Source organism: Elephas maximus, chromosome 3, assembly GCF_024166365.1.
Source record: "Elephas maximus indicus isolate mEleMax1 chromosome 3, mEleMax1 primary haplotype, whole genome shotgun sequence".
NCBI lineage: Eukaryota > Metazoa > Chordata > Mammalia > Proboscidea > Elephantidae > Elephas > Elephas maximus.
The window spans coordinates 47,899,530-47,911,540 of NC_064821.1; the positions used below are offsets into that span (position 1 = coordinate 47,899,530).

Sequence of the window (12,011 nt, forward strand, 5' to 3'; positions counted from 1 at the left end):
TTAGACTGCAGCAGTTTGTAAAACTCTTCAATTTCTTCATCTTTGGCATTAGTGGTTGGTGCATAAATTTGAATAGTCATATTAACTGATCTTCCTTGTAGGCATAAGGCTATTAGCCTATCACCGACAGCACTGTCCTTCAGGTTAGATTTTGAAATGTTCTTTTTGACAATTAATGCAACTTTCTCTTCAATCTGTTGTTCCTGGCACAGTAGACCATATGACTGTCACATTGAAAATGGCCAGTACCAGTCCACCATTTCAGCTCACTAATGCCTAGATGTTGATCTTCAAGAGTTGCGTTTCATTTTTGATGACTTCTAATTTTCCTTGATTCTTACTTTGTACATTCCCTGTTCTGATTAATAACGGATGTTTAGCCACTAGGATGGCTAAAATTAAAAAGGCTGAAATATCAAATCTTGATGAAGAATGTTAACAAACTGACCTGGGTAGTATGAATGATTTGCACTTGACTATTCTGGGTACTGACCTAAAGGTTGGCAGTTCAAACTCATCCAGTGGTGCTGTGGAAGAAAAGGCCTGGCGATCTGCTTCCTTGAAGAGTACAGCCAAAAAAACCCTATGGAGCAATTCTATTCTGTAACATATGGGGTCGTCAAGTGTCAACTCGATGTTAACAGGTTTGTGTTTTTGGATGAGAATGTAAGATGGTACAACCACTTTTGTAAACTGGCAGTTTCTCAAAAAGCTACCCACACACTCACCATACCATCCAGCCACTCCATTCCTAGGTATTTATTTATCCAAGAGAATTGAAAACAGATTTTCACACAAAATCTTGTACAACAATGCTCATAGCACCCTTATCTGTAATGGCCAAAAAGTCAAATGACCATCAACAGGATGAGTGGATAAACAAACTATGAATATCCATATAATTGAAGACTGCTCAGCAATAAAAAGAAATTAACTATTGAGACGTTTAACAACATGAATGAATCTCAAAATCATTATGCTGAAAGCCAGACTCAAAAGAGTATATACTGTATGATTCCATTTGTATAATATTCTAGAAAATGCAAGCTAATCTGTAATGACAGAAAATGTATCCGTGGTTACCTGTGGGTGGAAGCAGAAAAGGACTACGAAAGGGTATAAGGCAACTTTTGGGAGTGTTGGAAATGATTGGTCTCTTGGTTATCATATTCGTTTGACATGTGTACACATCTACAAAAACTCATCAAATTATGTACTTTTAGTCAGAGGAGTTTAGGGTACTTAAGTTATACCCCCAACAAGTCATTTATAAAAACTGCACACCAAAAATTTCATTGTTCACTGTGAAGAAAAAAATTTTGAGAGTCAAAATAAGTAATTCAGAAAAGCTTAAATTTAAAAATAGGTCCACACAACTGTCATAAAGAACTGATAGTTCAAAGACTCAATTTAAAGATTGTTCAGTTTTAAAAAATTAAACTATTTAAAACACACTTCTATTTATTCTGTACTGTTTATCAAAACCCTAAACAGAAGTATGGAATTCCTGGGTGACGCAAACGGTTAAGCACTTGACTGCTAACGGGCAAGGTTGGCAGTTTGAACCCACCCAGGGGCACCTGCGAAGAAAAGCCTGATGATCTACTTCTAAAAAATCAGCCACTGAAAACACTATACAGCGCAGTTCTACTCTGCGACACACGGAGTTGCCATAAATCTGAATCAACTCAATGGCAACTGGTTTGGTTTTCTATCTAAATAGACCTACCAGCATGTTCAGGAGCCCTGGTGGCACGGTGGTAAAGCGCTCAGCTGCTAACTGAAAGGTTAGAGGTTCAAACCAACCAGCTGTACCATGGGAGAAAAGACCTGACAATCTGCTTCTGTAAAGATTACAGCCTAAGAAACCCTATGGGACAGTTCTACTCTGTCCTATAGGGGTGCTATGAGTCGTAATTAACAGCAGTGGGTTTGGTTTTTTTTGTTGTTGTTCTTGTCTGTTTGTTTGTTTACCAGGATGTTCAACCTACTCTGATGTGTTCACGTAGCAGATTTCATGTATTTTAAATTTCTATTTTGCCCTTGGAGATAGGAAATAGACATTAATCACTCACAGATTTATTCTAAACTGATAAATGCCTAACTTTGTTTTAACTCTATGGTATACTTAGAAAAAATAAATACTCTCATATGATATTACTTAACACAGCTCAAATCCTCCATTGCCCCAAGGAGGTAAAAATAAACATTAACTTTTCACAAGATCCTTTTCATTCACTTCACTTTTCATTAAGGAAGTATCTGACTGAAATCCTCTTCGAGTCGTACAACCACAAAGTACAAACATTATAATAGCCATGAAACTCTTCCATTCACCCCAAAATGACCAGGCAATGCAGCCCCTCAGTAGCTAGATATACCTGCATTACCTAACCCCAGAGCCACCCTGGGCCAGCCTAGGCACGCAGAATTTCAAGCGATGGGAAGGTAGCTTCACAGAAATAAAAACACGTAAAAAACTAAAAACTCTCCGGCAATGCTAAAGAAAACTTCACAAGGAACTTGCCACAAAGGACCATGGGCAAAAATAGTCCAAATTATTTCTGTACAGAAACGTATTCTACAGAATCCTTAGAGTTTAGGATAAGAAAGGGATTAATCATATAAATTTAGGAAAGTGGCAGGAACAGACTTTTAATTAAATACAGTAAAATCTTTCTTATTCAAAATTTAACTGATAAAATAGTCATGAAAGCAGATTTTTTTTTCTTAATGCTTTTATACAAAAAACTCAACAGAAAAGCTCATATCAAAGACTTGCTTTGAATATTCACACCCTTTTCAAGATATTCTGAAATGACATTCATACCTACACCTTAGCCTCTGTCCGTAGTATCACCACTCTCTGAGTTTCAGTTTCCTCATCTATAAAATGATTTCTAAGGCCTTTTCCAACTCTGTACGTTCAGAATAAAGATTTCTTAGACAGTATAAAAACCTAAGAGTCTAAAAGGTGGAAAGTTGGCAAATATAGTTTATGAGAATATGGAAAAGAACATTCAGTTATTTAGAACATGACATATTCTCAGAAAGATCACTCAGCTTCCAACAATGGCACATACAAGAGATTATTATGTTATGTAATAACCACAAAACATAATTAGACCAGGAATAAATTTCAGCCATATCATTCAGATCTCTATATATATTTCTTCAAAAGCAAACTCAGTAGGAGAAGGATGCCTAAAATTCGGGAATCAGGGTTATTTTCTTCCCTCTGTTATGAACTGTTTGGATTGTTGGCATTCAACAGTCATCTAGCCTTTCAGAGCCTCGGATTCTTACCTACTTAAGGAGATTGGGATAGATGATCTCCAAAGTCCCTTCCAGCTATACTGACCTCTCAAGAAAAACACAGGGTATTTTAATTAATTTAGTTAAACATCGGAAGAGTTGCTTAAGTCTCAGGCTCAACAGACTGTTACTATACATAACAAGCAGAATCTTCATTAATGTATCAGAAATTGATCCCACAATAATTCTTTATTATTACTTCAGATTTGATGACTTCACATTAATAACCATACAGAGAAAAACTGTTTCATATAACTTTAAAACACATTAATTTTCCTACACAGCTCTATGGTATAAATTCTAAGGCCAAAAAGAAGTGTCCAAAAAAAAAAAAAAACCGGTTTCAGTAATCATATTGGTTGTAGCAGTGTAAGTGTTGTTACACTGAGCTGTTGTGTATCACAGAATTCAAGTAAAGGAGTAATTAACGGTGGTGTGCTAAGCAACCAGCTCAATAAAGTTAGCTTCAGCTTGTTTCATTTTGCTTTCGATTTTCTAAAGATTATTATTTTTTAAACTTAATTTTGTTTTATAATCATATAAAATATCCACATGGTTCCAAAGTAAAATCTACAAAAAACAAATTTGTTCAAAGAAGTTTAGCTTACATCCCTGTCCCTCCATGCACTTTCAAACACACAGTCTCAGATATAGTGAAGAAGGTTAAAAGCGTAGCCTCTGAATTTAAATCTTTAGTGTGAGACCTTGGATTGTGACTAAATCTCACTATATTTATTTCCTCATCTCTAAAATGGTGATAATAGTAGAACCTCCTTCAGAGGGGTGTTGTGAGGATTAAATAAGATCATGTGCATAGTACTGGGCTGGTGAGGTCTCAATAAATATTCACCACTATTATTAGCACCTCATTTGAGGCTCAAGACAATCCTGCAATCCCAGACAGATTAGGATATGAACCTGGAGGTGCCGCATCACTGGCCTAAGGTCAGGGAGCTCTATGACCAAGACCATGGCTTGTCTTTCAGTCCCAGTACCACATCATGGTACTTACTCCTGAGATTCCAGGCTACTGCACATCCCCTGCTCATTACACATTCCCTACTGCTAGCACAGGAAAAAAGGAACTTTCTTCTGCCTAGGGTGATGGCAAGAGACTTACCGTGTTCAGTGCATTGAGAGTGGTGTCATCCCGAGACGCTGCAACACAGCCATCTTCTGTGGAGCCCCCATCACACATCCCTGCAAATGCTGCCATGCTCCTTCAGGAAAGAAGAAAAAACATCAGCACGTACATTTTAGCCCTCAACTTTCAGAGTACATTTTCAGCCCTGCCGAAATTTCATTACCACATATGTGGTAAGCAGGATTCTCAGTTCTGCCTCTGCTTTTGCAACAACAACGAAAGTTTCCTCCCTAGGTAACCTTTCACTCACTCAGAAGGAGAAACATTACTCTTAGCCAGGTACATTTGTGTTCTTTCTTTCCATGCTTTACTAGTACTCGCATTTTAGTTTTGAGCAAGTAAATAAGCTACATCTATTTGTAACAATAGTAGGCTAGATTATAATCTTCTTAAAGAGAAGTTTCATAAACATATGAAATTAAAATTCTCTGAAACTTGACTTAATTCTTCTCACATTATACATCAACCACCTTCAGGTGAATAAAAAGGGAAAACAAAGAGATTAAGAACACTCTTGGGAATCATTTGCTCCACTTGAACATTCCCACCCCTACTGTGCACCACCAGGCATGCCATGCCAACCACAGAATGGCCAGAGCCACAATGCAGATGCCTGGAGCTCTGCTGCGGTGTTTTCTCCTGGTGCTCGTGGCTGAGGCTACAGTGAGTTAGCCCCAGAAATCACTGCAGACGAAAGGTTCTCTGCTGCTCTGCTGCTCTGTGATGTGTTAGGAACAGATTTAATCTTCTCTTTTGTAGCTTGGGCATTCGTAGGTGAGCAAGTAAGTTCACCAGTGTAATTACAGATAAATGCTCTCAGACAGGTAAGCCACAACAATGTCAAGTTCAGGTCAGGCACTAAAGAATATAGTCTCTGAGTAGAGATAACATGAAATCTGTAGCGGAATTTTAAGGTGGGCTGACTGACCCAATTACCCAACTGGATGACGTGGTGATAACTGCGTCCATAGCTTTAAGATGTTTTCCTTCTGATGAACAGTTCCAAAATCTGATGTGGAGTAAACGCCAACAAGAATTAACCCAGGAAAAAGGTGACTTAACCACGAAGAACAATTTTTCTCTGATAAGAAGGTCCAGGGCTCTAATTATAAAGACTATAACAAAATTTAATCCCAGAGAATACCTAATACATAAATAATTTTCGGGGAAAGGAAAAAGTTCATTGCCTATCAATCTGAATTGATTACTAATCTGAAGGTCTAATTCAGAAAGTGGGATAGGGCAGATTCCCATTACCTTGCTGCCCTCAAGTACATGAGGAGATCACAGTCATTCACTCCAGGCATCCAAACCAATTCTTCATGTTGGGTCACAGTGTCACCATCTGGAGAAGGAAATGGTTGCAAATCTGGAAGTTTGGCCTGTAAAACAAGGATGAAGAAGTTACAATCAAGGCACACAGAAAGATCTGTCTCCAACACAATGGCTTCCTAAGCCTCTTTCTGTAGGCAGCAGAGAATAAACCCTGAGTCATTTTCCACTGGGCTGGACCACATTCAGAATCATTCCGCCAGACAAGACTGCACAATGGGATTGCTTAATCTCTGCTTAACAAGCAGCAAACAGTATCAAAGTAAAACACTGCTAGCACCATCCAAAAGAGTGAAAACAGAAATGGAACTGTGTCAATAAGACAATTTAAAAAACAAAAGCACACCAAAAAAAAGTTTCAGGAGACAATAGCTCCTTGGTAAATAAGGGAAATAAACACACAGCTCCAATATAATAAATTTACAAAGAAAGCATGTAAATAATGAAGCCTCACCTAAGGATATTTGCTGAAAAATTAAATGAACTTCCCTACTGGATGAATGTTACTTTCAAGAGAAACAACAATATGAGTTATGGTCAGCATCAAAAAGACATTTTGGGGTAATAGCCTTTAAGCAATGGAATTAAAAACATAGTTGAATTAACCTATGGTGACAGAAATCAAACCAGTGGTTGCTTTGATGAAGGGGCAAGAAGGAACATTCTAGGATGACAGAAATATTCTGTATCTTGATATTCATACATCACAGCCAATTAAACAGTATACATAAGCAAAAAATTTCAGTAAATGAAGCAGGAAGAGTATAAGGTAGCACTGTGCAATAAAGTGAGAGCTACATGTTTAATTTTAAATATTCTAACAGCCACATTAAAAAAGTAAAAAGCAGATGAAATTAATTTTAATAGTATATTTTAACACAACGTATTTAACATATTATCATTTCAATATGTAAACTAAACTTCAAAACATTAATGAAGTATTTTGCATTCTATTTTTTATACTAACTTTCGGAATCTGTGTGTTTGCTTAGATCACATCTCAGTCTGGACCAGCCATGTTCCAAGTGCTCACCAGCCACATGTGGCAGTGGCTACCGTAATGGACAGCACAGGTATTTGGTATTAGAGAGCAAAGGGAACCATGATGAAATAGAGAGCGAGCCGTCCCAGCCAGGTGAATGCTGCCACGCAGGAATGCGTCCCAGTGTTTGTATATGCTCCAATTTTTCTTCCAAAATCCAGAAATCTTGATTTTATTTGCAGGTTCATGATTTTAAATCGTAGTTATTCAAGTTTAAAAAAAAAAAAGCTGTGTGGCAAAAATACAGTATCATCGCAGTATGTGGTCTTTGGGTTGCATTCTTCAACCTTTGTTTTACAAACCCTGAAATGTGTATCAAGCCCTGACTTTCTCCATACGAGGACATTTTTCTTTGATTTAGAATTGACTTTTACAATGTTTAATTGATGCCACAATTAGTTCTGCTTCATATATAATGAACAAAATTAAAACACAAGAGATATTAGTATCAACAGGTGGCTGTTGACATCAGTACTGAGCTCTGTTTCCCCAGCACCAAGTACAGTAAACGGTACAGTAAACAACAACAAAAAAAAAAAACCTGTTACCATCAAGTTGATTCCTACTCCTAGAGACCCTACAGGACAGAGTAGAACTGCCTGATAGGATTTCCAAGATGCTACTGGAGAATTTGAACTACCTATGTTTTGGTTAACAGCTGAGCTCTTAACCACTATGCCACCAGGACTCTCTCCAAAAATTGTTTGGGGGTAGGGAGCAAATCTCTAAAGAAAAATAAACTAGATATAACTAGACAGTTTACAGAAAAAGAAATACAAATGGCTCTTAATCATAGGAAAGCACGATCAACCGTGCTGACAAGAGAAATCCAGATTTTAACGACACTGAGATATCACTTCCCACCCGTCAGACTGATAACCACCAAGTGCCAATATACGAGGCTGTGGTGGGAGAAAAAAATAGCACTAAGTTGCTGGTGTGCATGCAAAATGGTATAATCTCTATGGAGGCGATTTTGGCAACATCTTCAAAATTACACATGCACTTGCCCTGTAAGCTAACTATCCCCCCTTCTGGGGACAGATCCCAAAGACATACTATCAAAAAATAAAAATCTACATACACAGGCTATTCATTGCAATACTACTTTTAATGGCAAATGTCCATCCATAGGGACCGGAGGAATAAACAGTTGTATCCACACAACTGAAGTCTGTGAAGTGGTGGAAGGGAATGAGGAAGAGCTCTACGTACCACCATGGAGGAAAGGCCAGAACAATTATTAACAAAAAAAAAAAAAAAAAAACAGGCGGTAAAAAGTATGTACGCTACCATTTATCTAAGCAGGGAGGGGAGAGTAAAAATAAGAAGAAACTAAAATCTTAAAAAAAAAAAAATTACTCATAGGGGACGGAGGGAACACGTGGAAGGGACAGGGATAGAAGCTTTTTTTTTTTTTTTTCCCACCATACTCTGTAGATTTGACGTTGGAGTCATGTATATTTCACATAATTACAAAAACAAAATACAGAATAACAAACCCTTAAAAAACTCTAAAACAAAATGAAACAAACAACTATGCATTGAGTAAGGAGCCATGGTGGTGCAGTGGTTAAAGCACTCTGTCCTATAGTGTCGCTATGAGTCGGAATCGACTCCACATCAACAGGTTTGGTTTTTTTTGGTTTATGTACTGAGTTGCTTCCTTTCTAGGAAGTATTTCAAGTAACTTTTAAACACATTATACAACCCTAGTGGGATATATTCTGAGGTCAAAAAAATTTTGGATTAAATCTGTTTTTAATAATATTGTTTGGAGCAGTATGAATACTGTTATTCTGAGTCATTGTGGATGTGTTTTATTTTATTAAAAATGGGATTTGAGGCATGAGAGAAGGATACAGATATAGATGAAAGAGATTAACACACGGGATAAATTAAAATTTGAATTAGAAGTACCAGTGTGAATTCACCATGTAATTTACCTTTAAATAAAGCAAAGTAAAGCATATTTCCTAACTCCGTCCCCAGAAAAGGCATAGAAACAGCAACCCAGGAGCAATAGACACTCTAGCATGTGGTCTCTAAATGCCCACTAAAACAAAGCAGGGCTCCTAAGAGAAAAGTTTAATCCCCAGTCTAGGCAGGGAACACACAAAAGATGAGGCATTAAAATCATGCCACAGCAGATAAAAGGAACCTATCAGACTACTTGGGTTGAGTCAAAAAGGAAGCAGAAGCAAAAAACAGGATAATTTAATCATTGATAAGCATACCTGTACTGGATTAAAAAGTAAAGAATTTTAAATCCATGGATTATTAATACTTAAAAAACTTACGAAGGAAAAAAACCTCATTGGTCACCACTGGAAGATGCTGGGGAACCAACTCAGTATTTTGAAAACTGATATAACTGGAAAGAATGAAACATGTATCTTGCCTTTCCTATGTGATCTGTACCTTCCAGGTACCAAACTGTTTATAAAGAGAAGTTTCATTTATTCAGCTAATAAATAAAGAAGGCATGACAAAATTAGAATATCACTATTTTGAAACCCCTAATAATGGATCTAAATAGGGTAAATAACAATAATCAGTGGGTGCTGCTGGGGTTGCCAATTACCATCAAGTCAATTCCAACCCACGGCAATCCCAAGCGTGCAGAGGAGAACTGCTCCACAGGGTTTTCAAGGCTATTATGACCTTTCAGAAGCACATGGCCAGGCCTGTCTTCTGAGGTGCCCCTGGGTGGTTTTAAATCACCAACCTTTTGGCTAGTATTTGACTTCTTACCTATTTGCACCACCGGGGACTCCCAATGGCTGCTAACCATCAGGAAAAGAGACGTAAGTACCTCCTGGTGTAAGCACTTAAGTCCATGAACTATTCTTGTGAGGGGGAGAAACCAAATAAAAATTTGATTAAACCTGTATATTTAACCACTAATTTTCAATAAATAAGAAGGACAAGCAAGCAAGTTTAATGACACATACACATGCAATCAGAAAAATCCGAACTGTGGAAAGTCCTATAGGACAAACCATCCAGCTCCTTCAACATATACACTGAGGGGGGAAAGAAAAAAGACTGAAGAGAAACTTATGAATTAAAAAAGATTTAAGAGACAGATCAACCAATTGCAACATATAGCCCTTATTTAGGTTCCAATTTGAACTGCAAAAATAACAAATTATGAGACAATTAAGAAAATGTAGATGTATGTGAACACCTGGCTATTAAGAAATTGCTAATTACTGTTAGGTGTGATATCCTATGGCTGTGTTTTTTAAAAGAACTCTTACCTTTGGAATATTTACAAGTAAAATGAGATGTTCATGCTTGTTTAAGAACAATGGCAGAGGGGGAGAGGGGAAGGTATGAGGGAGCATATAATAATAAGTTTGCCCACAAATTCATATTTGTGAGAGCTGAGTAATGAGGCTATGGGGGTTTTATCATACTATTTTTTCCCTTACTTTTGTACATGTTGACATTTTCCCTAATAAAAGTTACATTTTCAAAGAACGTAAATGTTGTCAATTTATAAAAAACAAGCTCTGTTATTTTTGTAGTGTTCGGAACTTTTTTTGCGGGGGGGGATGCATACAGAACACATTTTAAATATCACATAAAATAAACATCTGATTTTAAATGAAAGTATCAAAAATCCAAGCATAGTGAAATCTGTTCCTTTTCTATGACCTTCGGCATTTTTTACTTAAGAACTACTTTTTCTGTCATTGTAGGGGGAAACAGCTCTAAGAGTCTGGTACAAAGAACTAAACACACTGGAAACACAGGGAGGGAGAAGGAACGGGAGGAGAATACAGTGGCACCAGAGAGCACAAGACAAACAGACGTAATTAAGTACTACCAGGCACATACTGGATTGCTTGATTAAAAACGTCACTCCTACGCCTGAGGGCACAGGAAATACAGTCCAGAGGTGGTAGTCAGGCCCCTCTAATAGGCCACACAAGAGAAGGGTGTACCTGAACAAAGGGGAACATCGAGGGGCGTGTCCTCTCATAGCTTTATTCTTCCTGTATGAGTTATAATCCTACTTATTAGAAAAGAAGTTGTCTTCTAGAAATTCTATGATTCTGATGGTTTCAATGTTTAGGCTTAAATATCCACTCACTTCTTAATTCTTTCTCACTACAGAGTTAATATTCTTAAAAAAAAAAAAAAGGAATATGCAGCAATTCCACTCCTAGGTATACACCCAAAGGAACCGAAAGCAGGAAGTTAAGCAGATACTTCTACATGAATGTTCAGTGCAGCACTATTCACAATAGGCAAAAAGCTGAAAAGCCCAAGTGTCCATCAACAATGAATGGATAAACAAAACGTGGTATTATCCATACATGGAAATATTATTTAGCCATAAAGAGAAATGAAGTTCTGACGCATGCTGCAACATGGGTGAACCTTGAAGATATATGCTAAGTGAAATAAGTCAGACACAAAAAGACAAATATTACCCGACCCCACTTACATGAAATGTCTAGAACAGACAAATGCATACAGACAAAAGATTATTAGTGGTTACCAGGGGCTGTGAGGAGGGGAAATAGGAGAGTTATTGCTTAAGGGGTAATGAGTTTCTATTCAGGATGATGAAACACATTTGGAAATGGATGATGGTGATGGCTGCACAAGACTGTGAACGTAATTAATGTCATTGATTGTACACTTAAATATGGTTAAATGGCAGTTGTTTGTTACATATATTTTACCACACTAAAAAAATTTTGGAAGTGAATGAAAATAGATAAACTGACATACATACATATATGCTCAAAATCCAGAGAGAGAAACGAGCAACTAGACAGACTACTAAAACGCTCACATCATTCTATGAACTACCTGTATCACATGTCATGGGTATATGATGGCCACAGTGGCTGACTCCCCAACATCCAGACACAGAAATGAACAGCTAGACAGACTACTAAAACGCTGACGTCATTCTACGGGCTGCCTGTATCACATATCTTGGGTATACGATGGGCAAAGTGGCTGACTCCCCAATATCCATTCCAATTCAAATCACAGCCTACGCCAATCATGCTAAACCCATTTTCCTCATGATTTAGAAATGGACACATGACCCATTCAAGGCAGCAAGATCTGCAGGGTCTCTGGGGACCTTCTGGGAAAATTCTCTTTGTTCCTAACGGGAAGAAAAGAATGATCCAAAGCAGCCTAACATTA

General features: G+C 37.5%; 1 protein-coding gene across 7 annotated transcripts in view; it reads right to left on the reverse strand.

The window, feature by feature from the left end:
• RERE (arginine-glutamic acid dipeptide repeats) overlaps positions 1–12,011 on the reverse strand; it is a 483,116-nt gene that overhangs the window by 152,710 nt on the left and 318,395 nt on the right. For all 7 annotated transcript variants that reach the window (XM_049877802.1, XM_049877803.1, XM_049877801.1 and 4 more), the window contains 2 exons: positions 5,717–5,841; positions 4,436–4,535 (listed from right to left, as the gene is read on the reverse strand). In XM_049877802.1, the coding sequence (XP_049733759.1) occupies positions 4,436–4,535; positions 5,717–5,841 (225 nt within the window). The remainder of the gene's footprint in view (positions 1–4,435; positions 4,536–5,716; positions 5,842–12,011) is intronic.